Genomic DNA, 9,683 nt, shown 5'->3' on the forward strand with positions numbered 1-9,683 from the left:
CAGTAGTAGTTATCACGCTGTATGTGTAATCTCATCTTCTAATAGATGTGCTGCTTGGAAATTGCAGCAAAAAAAAAGTAATAATTCATGTGACTGTGGTGAATGATACTGTGAGATTTTATTACTTCATGCAATGCAGAGAAAATCTATGAAACAGCAATTTAATTCTAGTTATATTTTTGCAAACTTAACCAAGATCACTAACAATTTCAGAATTGAAAACAACTATTATCTTACTGCTCTGCCCTGGTTAACAAATCTAAATACACACATACACATGTACACACATACATACATAAATAAAGGTAAACATGGGAGAGAGGAAAGACTGGGAGGGGGTTAGTGAAATTAAATTATTTTTTGCTTGTTTGTTTAAATTAACTTAAAGTGCAAATTAGACAAGCTGGTAGAATTCAACTCTCAAGCTTATGAAGCACAATATAAACTACTTTCTGTACAACAGAGAACTGTTTTATGCTTTCTTTAAAAATAAAGTGCTGCATTGACTAACACAGATTTAATATAAGGAAGATTCCTGAAAAAAATGAGCATGAAAACAAGTGATGTACTGGTATAAAGTTTTTACTTTATGAAATGTACATTAAATGATGTCTGGGCATATTTTCTCTGTAGGATCTGTGCTTTCTCTGCATTTATAAGAACTGCTCAAGAGATTCATTTCTCAAACAACAGCTTCCCCTCTGTATGTATGTGTTTACATAAGCGCACACACACACACACACACACACACACACACACACACACACACACACACACACACACACACACACACGTACAATAAACTTCATTCCCTACACAGGAATTATGAAATCCCCACTCAGCACATAAATGCTTTGCTGCATACCGTTTTCACTGAATCGATGAAGTCTAAAGCTTCTTTCCGTATATTGTTCTGCAGAAGGCCAAACCGCTTGTCATAGAATACCAGTGAGATAGCTGAAATGGAAAGAGAAAGTGAAATGAAAGAGGCCAACACGATTACTTGAGAAACACCTGATTTTTTTTACTGCAACAGGTCCTTTCTCTGTTTTGGAACTACATCAGGGATAATATATTACTTCTTTTACTTTATTTATTTGTTCAGTAAATAAAAGTATACACTGAAAAGTAGATGTCTGTTTATATGGTTGGGCAACCTGCTATAGACATAATTCAGTAAGAAATTAAAATAAGGCACTGAAGGGTATTTAGTCTCAAATAATTTGCAAGTTGAGGTAACCCCTAGAATGACATTAGGCAATTAGTCACCAGTTTAGGATAATATAGTAAATGGTAAAGTCTACTTAACATGATGCATTCGATAATACAACACATTGTAGAATAATTACAAAATGTTAGCTCCTTTGCCATGAACTGCATAATCATAGAAAACAGTGGTTTAGGCCATGACAAGATAGAGTCAATTATAACAAATGACACAAGTGATGTTTCCAACATCTTGCATCAGCAAGTTACTCCTTACAGCAGGTGCACAAGAAAAGAAATATGTTTTACTAAACTAGTGCTGCATATATGCAGAGCCTGTTTTGTAAGCACTCTGATGGGCATTTCCTAGGGGCACACAAGCTGATACACTCGACAGAACTTTAGTAGATTACACAGTACATTTGACACCAGAGCATCACATTAACTGGTATGTAAAATTATAGAATAATGTACTGCTGTCGACATCTCAGTACAGTATGTCTCAGTGCCTAATATATTCCAAGCACTACTTCAGTGGGCTTGTTACATCTCAGTGTCATATGTCGTATGTACTGGTACAGCCCAATGTAGTATGCCATTGGCACGATTACTCCCACTGTAGTTTTCCACAATTACTAGTGCATCTTAAAGTAGTATGTCGCAATACTGATACCTCCCAGTACAATATGTGAGATGGACTGGTACATCCCAGTGTGGTATCCCTTGGTGACTAATACTGTTCATAGAGTATGTCACAATAACTTATGCATACCAGTGTAGAATGGCTGTTACTAGTACATCCCATTAGAGTGTATCTTGTAGTTAATTAGTACATCCCAATATTGCAGGTCTCACAGTGTAATATCTAGCATATATCCAGGCTAAATTTTATAACTGCCAGGGAAAAGTATCAACTGAGATCTCATGACAAAAATATGGGGCTTGTTCCAGTTTATATATTTTATGCAGAACATTCTTTTTATTCTAATGCTATTCAGTCAGTTGGGCTACTTCCATTTTCCTTTCAATATAACAATCTGGAAAGAAGTGTAACAATGGTCCTTAAGCCCTGTGTGATGTGACCCTTACCATATTTAACTAACTTCCTTACACCCACATATCCCCCTTGCAAAAAGGGATGTTAAAGTGTTAGCTGGCCTTCCTGGGTATCCAGATAATTATAATTAATAGTAATATTGCTCATAAGCATATACCATCACATACTCACTGTCTGATGGTAACCATGTAGTGCAATCAGGAGTAACCATATGGAGAAGAAGGTCCCAAAATGGTATTAATTTCAATTCTTCTTGTTCATTTAGGGTTGTGGACTTGATCTCATCTTTTTGAAACCCCTTTCACTACACAAGCACATTCATTACAATTTGTGTGCGATTGTTACATTTCTAACACACATTTTTTAAAATCTGCCTAATGCAAAATGAGGCATGCATCATACTCCTAACAGCAGCAGTATAAAGGAAGCCTAGGAGGCTCAAATGGCATGCCTGAGGTCACACAGTGTTCAAACGGAGACTGTAGGATTCAAACCCAGATCATCTGTATGAGGAAAGTTTATGTCTAGTATTTTTAAATAAGCAGTTCCTTATTTGCTGAGACACGGTGTTCTCAGGGCTGTCTCTGAAAGCAAGTTCCTAGCAGCAATAGTGCAAGCATAATAAAATAACTATACATAATATTAAAGGCTTGCTTTCAGATATGTTTTGCAATTCTTGGAAAAGAGATCCTATGAAACTAGTGACATTTATCCTCCATAAGAATGACTGTGTAGCCAAACATTGAGAGGTATTACAAGAACTGCCTAAATGACAGCAGTCTTATATTTGTTTCAGTAAATGTTTTACAAGGAGAGGGGAATGTGAAGAACAACAACTTACTTTCAAATGACCATTTGTTCAGCTCACAGTATAAGTCTTTGACTTTTCCGTTCTCATCAGAGATATCATCTATTTTTTGCATGAAATCTTGAAGAACCTATTAAGGAAAAAGAAATAACAAAAAAATGCTTAGCTAGTGTTTATTGAGTGAACAAAATAAAGATACAGCTACCTACGTGCATCTGATGTATTATACTCGTGTCCAATAGGAAATGCATTCTTGTTGGTGGATTCTCTTTGGTTATAGATTGTAATATTTGGCTTACATGAGCAGCCCATACCAAAAAATACAAATAACTAGCTATCACTTGGAGATTTCAAAAATATAGAAGCCAGTCACATTACACTAGCTCTGATTAAAATGACAACTACAATGAAATAAAACAAACATTCCCAGAAAATGATGATATCAGGTTCCAACCATACTAATAAAGGATGACTTAGTATATGTCATGGTGCGCTGATCCAACACTTACCATTGTAGACTCACAGGCCTTGATTTTTCAGTTTAGTCCCTGGCTGGGGTGCCTACAGTGTGGAGCCCCCATGACCTCTTTCTATCCGCATGGGTTTTTGCTAGGTGCTCCAATTTTTTTCCATATTACAAACACATACTGTAGGTAAATTGCAAGAACCCATAGGTATGTGTGCCATGTCTGAGTGAATGACTATATTAGTGTTTGTATATATGAATCTTGTGATAGACTGACATCCTAGCTAGTACTGTTCTCTGCCTTACATCCACTAAATGCCAGGCATACCTTCCAGCATTTCATAAACAGTGGCTGCTAAAAAATCATAGTAGGAGGGTCCAAATGAGGAACAGTTTGTTATTTTAAAGAACAGAAGATCTCCAGATACTGGAACAGAGTGAATCATTCTATAGGATTAGTTTACTCATTTAATCATATATGTACCCTTAAACGTGTCTAACACTATGAAGAGATTCAGTAAATTTAGATTTATAGTAAACTTTCATCAATATTTTGGTAAATGTAAGCATGTGTGTGTGTCTGAGTGCATATATTTACCCACATATGCCGACATATCTATAAATGCAGACATAGATGTGGTGCATGAAGGTGTATAAATAATAAATGAACATTATATTTCCACAGTGGTTCACAGTAATTGAAATATCCTATGTCGCTTTCCACATACATAATCCAGAATTTAATATTATGTCATCCTACTACCATCAGGGTAACTGCAAAGTCATAGGCACTGCATTATGTTCTTAGAAACAAGACAGCAGTAGAAAGATGTAAAGATGTTAATAATCAAAATAGGTCGAAGGTACCCCTTTTGGCTTGTACAACAACTGGAAGGAAAATTTGTCTTTAAAATATTATTTAAAGTGTTATCTACTGAAATCAGGGAGCCAAATCACAAAACTGCAGTTCATTCTTCCGGAAACCTTTGAATAATGTAACTTCTCTAGAGGTGAGAAAGCCAACAGATGTGGTTGGCTGGGTGAAATAGCAGGACAAAGAATCTGCTGGAAGCAACCAGATAGAATGAGTGGTTTCCAGTACTACACACTTGCCACCATATCAAAGCCTGAAGAAGTTGTCAGCGAAGCAAATCTTTCCCAGTCTGACTTCTCATTTTTTCTTGTAAGTAAGTATGACTCAATTCAAAAGATAGTTAGGAAAAAAATAAAGTCAGAAATGCACAAAGGAGTCCACCTCCTGAAATAGAGACTCATCTTTCACCTTATCCTTCTCCAAATAATGTCCATGTGGCAGGTTTGACAGAAGCTGGCTTACAGAAATCTATGTTTCTGATTATTTTGCAAGGAGAGTACTTCTTGAAAGCAAGAGCTGGATACATCATGTTTTAAGGTATCCAGGCACCGACTGTGTCTACAGAAGTGAAGGGAAACGAAATTAGCAAAGGGTAGTGTTTTGAGAAGGAGGGATTCCATGTAAGATACTTTGAAAAAACAGTGTGTAAAGACACATTTGATGATGCTTAAGATACTGTTAGCTATCTTGTAGCGTGACTTCATTTTGATGATTTCCCCAGCCATCACAGAGTTGTGTGGTTCAGTGCTGGCCCGGTAGTATGCACCAGTTATGTCCCTTTATGGAGCCTTTGTAATGCACCAGTTATGTCCCTTTATGGAGCCTTTGTAATGCACCAGTTATGTCCCTTTATGGAGCCTTTGTAATGCACCAGTTATGTCCCTTTATGGAGCCTTTGTAATGCACCAGTTATGTTCCTTTATGGAGCCTTTGTATTAATTTCTTACAAGTATAATGTATGTTATATGTGTCTGCACTATTAAACAGAACTGTTTTATTTATTTCTCAAATATGCGGTTACTGCTACTACTACCTTTTCCATATCATGTTTCTTCTCTTCACTTTGGCCAGTGTGCATATCATGATTAAAACAGTTCTGCAGGAACTAGGACTGCGAATAAAGAATGAGTTATACTATTAGATCGTTGGGAATTTTAGTTTTGTTTTTCCTTCCCAGTATGTTGCACATTGACAAAGACAATGGTGTGCACTTTGTTGAATTACCATGGTGTTGCGACAGTGACTACTAGAGTGCTGAGTATTTACATCTGGTGTTCACATTGTGGTTAGGACAATACTAAATATCTAGCACAATGCATGGCATTCCACTGTGATTAGGAAAATGCTGCATATCTGCATGTGTTGTTTGCACTGTGATTAGAGTAATGCTGATTATCTATACATATTGTTCACAATCTAAGGACAATGATGGGTATTTACAATTTTTTTTCAAATCAGGATGAGGGCAATGTTGACTATCTATCTATGTATGGCATTTGCAGGGTGATTAGGGCAGGGCTGTATACCCACACATAAAGCTGACACTATTTCCGTGCTCAGGGTATGATTGTGAAACACCTGGTTGAAGGAAATGCTGGGTAGAACTATGTAATTGTTTCGATTTTTAGCTTATATGTGTTTCTGAAGGCACTGGCAAACTGGAACAGGGACTGGACATCAGTATTAGTAGTAACATAAAAACTCTGGATATTCCAAAACTCGATACCAGCTTGAAAAATATAATTTGTCTGTTTAAAGAAAGGCTGAAGAAAAGGTAGAATGCTTGGTTAGGGTGTTTTTCCTAGTGCGTCCATTTAAAGACAGGCTGAGGAAAAATAGAATGCTTGATCATGGTAGTTTTATAGTATGTCTGTTTAAAGAAAGGGTGAAGAAAAATAGAATGCTTTGTAAGCATGGTAGTTTTATTGTTTAGCTATTACAAAAATATAGGCACAAGAATGTATCCTATATGGTGCAGAATGGGTCTGGGTCTGAAGCACATTATTGCCTTGATTCTGAGAAAGGCCTGGATGTCCTTGATAATTGAAGCCTCCTTTCCCTACAGTAGTGGCTGTGAAACTCTGGACCAACAGATAGCAGAGGTAGAGGAACCTGAAATGCTGATATTTTAATTTACTAAGATGTTGGGCATCAGATATTTTTCTCCTTTTGTCCCTCAGTATACTGCTGATGGAATGAAAGAAAACAATATGAAAGTGAAAAGCTAGAAACTCCATAACTTGAGTCTGGTACTATTCTGAATGCATGGGTAATGATCTCAGTTGTATCAAAGCACATGGAACCTTTTTGCATCTTCGGGTTTTAGTGCCTTAACTGGGTAATAAAGCTTTCTGTCTTAAAAAAATAAAAGGATAATATATGTAAAATCTCACTGCAGTGTATAGTACCGATTGGCTGTTTTATCGTGAGTCACATATACTTTTAGTACGCTGCAGCCTTCCCTCCTGCCTCACTGCTTGCACAATGTGCAGCAGATATAAACACACTAAGACATTCCTGCAACATTAAAAGCTGTTAAAAGAGCTGCCTTTGGAGTAATGTTAAGCTGTCATATTAAGATGTCTGTAAGGTAAACTTTACATATGAGAAGAGATAGAAGTACCTCGTTAATCTTTCCATCAAGTCTCCCGACTTCGGTTGGCATCATAAGTTTCTTCTGGAAGGCGCTCCTTACTCTCTGCCAGTCTTCACCCTCCCTGCAGACACAAGTCACACATTACACTTACTTGTACAGAACAACAATATGTTCCGTCATGGCTAATAAAAACGAAGAGCAGATGTGGTGTTATGAAATAAGTCCCATTTAATCTGTGTGCCTCCAATTATTTTAGCCCTTAAAGCTGAGCCTACTTTACCAGTGCTAATAAGAATTAGATTTATTCCTATAAAATACATTTTCCACAGAATGTAACCTTGTAACTATGTGTAATTTTTAAAATAAAAAAATATAAAAGTTGAATGCTCCCCATTCCGAGTACACTCCCCTTTTCATGTACTGTGACCATCTGTGCAATGAGAAATATCAAGTGATAAAGGAAATGTGATGCATTTAAAAGTAACATACACTATATTAATTATCAGTTTAGTATACTTCTTGACTAACTTATTTTTATATGACCGCTCAGAGTATTAATGTAAAGAAAAAAAATTCCCACTGAAATACATTATTAGCAAGTCTGCTTTTTCATGTGTGGCCATACAATGGGCATTAAACAGCATTTTATCTGTCCTTGTTAGAGATTAGCAGTATTTGTAAAACAAATGTAGTGTATATCTTATGACTACTCATTAGATAACCCAAATTCTGCTTCACTTAAAAATACTGTACCAACAAATAGAACTGGAAGATGTTCAAAGTTATAACAATAAAGAAAAGCACTTGACATTTCTGTAGTCCCATGTTTCTAACCTGCTGCTTTACAAAATGAGGATTAACTAATCTTTATTTTGTTTCTGTTTTGCTCAGTAATTTTATTTTATAAATGTTAAGCTTTGCTATGTTGCAGTCTCACAGTTAAAGCTGGGTAAGTATTTGTTCTTTAGTGACAGAAATATTATGCATATAGCTGGAACTGAATGCTAGCTGCATCACAGTTCTTCAGCAAAATACACAAGCACTGTCACATCAAAATGGATTTCAACTATATTGCAGTTCTAAAAGTATGCTTTGCACTAGATTTAAAAAGTATGAGCAAGACACTCAGCCATTAGTTCACAAAAGCATTAGTAGGGTGGGTTGATATTTAAACAAAATAATTTAGCTAAACTTCAGTTCTTTCATAATTAAACAGCTGATGATGTAAAGTGTCTGGAGATAACATAAGCAGCCATGCTGTTTCCAATGCAAGTAAAGTAACCTGGTACTTACATAATCAGCAGACCATATGCTTCATTTCTATAGTCACGGTATGCTTTCCATGGTTTGATCTCTAACCTCTGTGGACAACTGCTCTCCTTCCTGTAAAGAGCTTCCAGAAGGTTGGGGTCCCCAATGTGAACCGACTCAAAGGAGCCCAGCTTCATCCGAACAATCTTGCCAAATCTTTTGTGGTACTCTACCTATAAATGGGAGAAATCAGTTAAAATCAGCAGAAACAAACTAACAGAAAGTTTATTACAGTTCCAGAATTGAAGCAATTCAGTAGAAAAGTGCAATCCCATATCAAAGTTTAACATTTACAAACAGTTGCAACACAATAAACATGCAGATGTGTTCGACATTTTTAGAAGAAGATTGTGTATGCTATTAAAAGATGTAATATATGGTACATTATTCCAACAATCAGCTTTTCCTTCACACTGAAAATATTAAGTAGCTCCTAAGGGATACTGTGTGTGTGTGTTTTATATATATATATATATATATATATATATATATATATATATATATATATATATATATATATATATATGTGTATATATATATATATATATAGAGAGAGAGATTGTGTATGTACAAAACCATGAGGGTGTGTATGTATGTAGGCATGCAAAAATGAACATCTGAAACAAAATACAAGAAATTTAAAAATACACCATGAACAACTTTGAAACTGATTGGGATACTGATACCTCTACAATTAAAATACAAGAAATTGTTGGTGCTCTGCCATGACAGGTAATAGTTATCAAAAAAACAGAAGAACAGAATAACTCTTTGTTGTCAAGTGGTTTTATTTACCATAGCTTCATGCTGCCTTTTCAGGCCTCCTTTCCTGAGGAGATCTACTAAGCTGCCTATTATTGGCCAGCTTGTAGGCCCAGGGATGGAAGCAATGCCATGCTCAGGTGGCTCTAGACTTGGCATCTCTTTGGAGCTGATGGCACATCCTGATACCCATGCCTTTTGCACCAGGACATTAGTCTTTCTCAAGACCTCTATGATCCAGGGAGCTTTTGCAACTGGGCACCTCATGTCAATTGCTCAGAAGATGTAGATCAGAAGTCTTTCGATGACAAACCTGTGTATCTTCTGCTTTCACTAGGATATGAGTGATCCTTTTATAGTGTTACTTGCATGTTGGGGCAACTGGAGTACTCAGCCAATCAGAAACTGGTATTGACTTGTTGAGGCTGGCAAGTCCCACATTCTGTTTTGGACTGAGGTCATTCACTGTGGTTGAACTCATCAAACCTGGGAAATAAGTTAGTAACCTTTGTAATGCTTGATAGCCTGGAACAAACACAGGGCTGAGGTGATGCAGTTCATGCAGAGACTTAGGTAAATCTTGGGCTTGAAGTGTTTAATGTA

At 36.4% G+C, this 9,683-nt stretch overlaps 1 protein-coding gene across 1 annotated transcript in view; it reads right to left on the reverse strand.

The window, feature by feature from the left end:
* The window catches only part of LOC122816942 (1,25-dihydroxyvitamin D(3) 24-hydroxylase, mitochondrial), a 31,347-nt gene extending 21,957 nt beyond the window's left edge, over positions 1-9,390 (reverse strand). Inside the window, exons 1-5 of the mRNA XM_044090038.1 lie at positions 9,114-9,390; positions 8,301-8,491; positions 7,035-7,128; positions 3,105-3,201; positions 866-957 (exon numbers count right to left, since the gene is read on the reverse strand). Coding sequence (XP_043945973.1) covers positions 866-957; positions 3,105-3,201; positions 7,035-7,128; positions 8,301-8,491; positions 9,114-9,347 — 708 coding nt within the window. The 5' untranslated portion in view covers positions 9,348-9,390. The remainder of the gene's footprint in view (positions 1-865; positions 958-3,104; positions 3,202-7,034; positions 7,129-8,300; positions 8,492-9,113) is intronic.
* Positions 9,391-9,683: the final 293 nt, after the last annotated feature.

The sequence above is a fragment of the Protopterus annectens genome, chromosome 12.part0 (assembly GCF_019279795.1).
Source record: "Protopterus annectens isolate FY-2018-M chromosome 12.part0, PAN1.0, whole genome shotgun sequence".
NCBI classification, from domain to species: Eukaryota; Metazoa; Chordata; order Ceratodontiformes; family Protopteridae; genus Protopterus; species Protopterus annectens.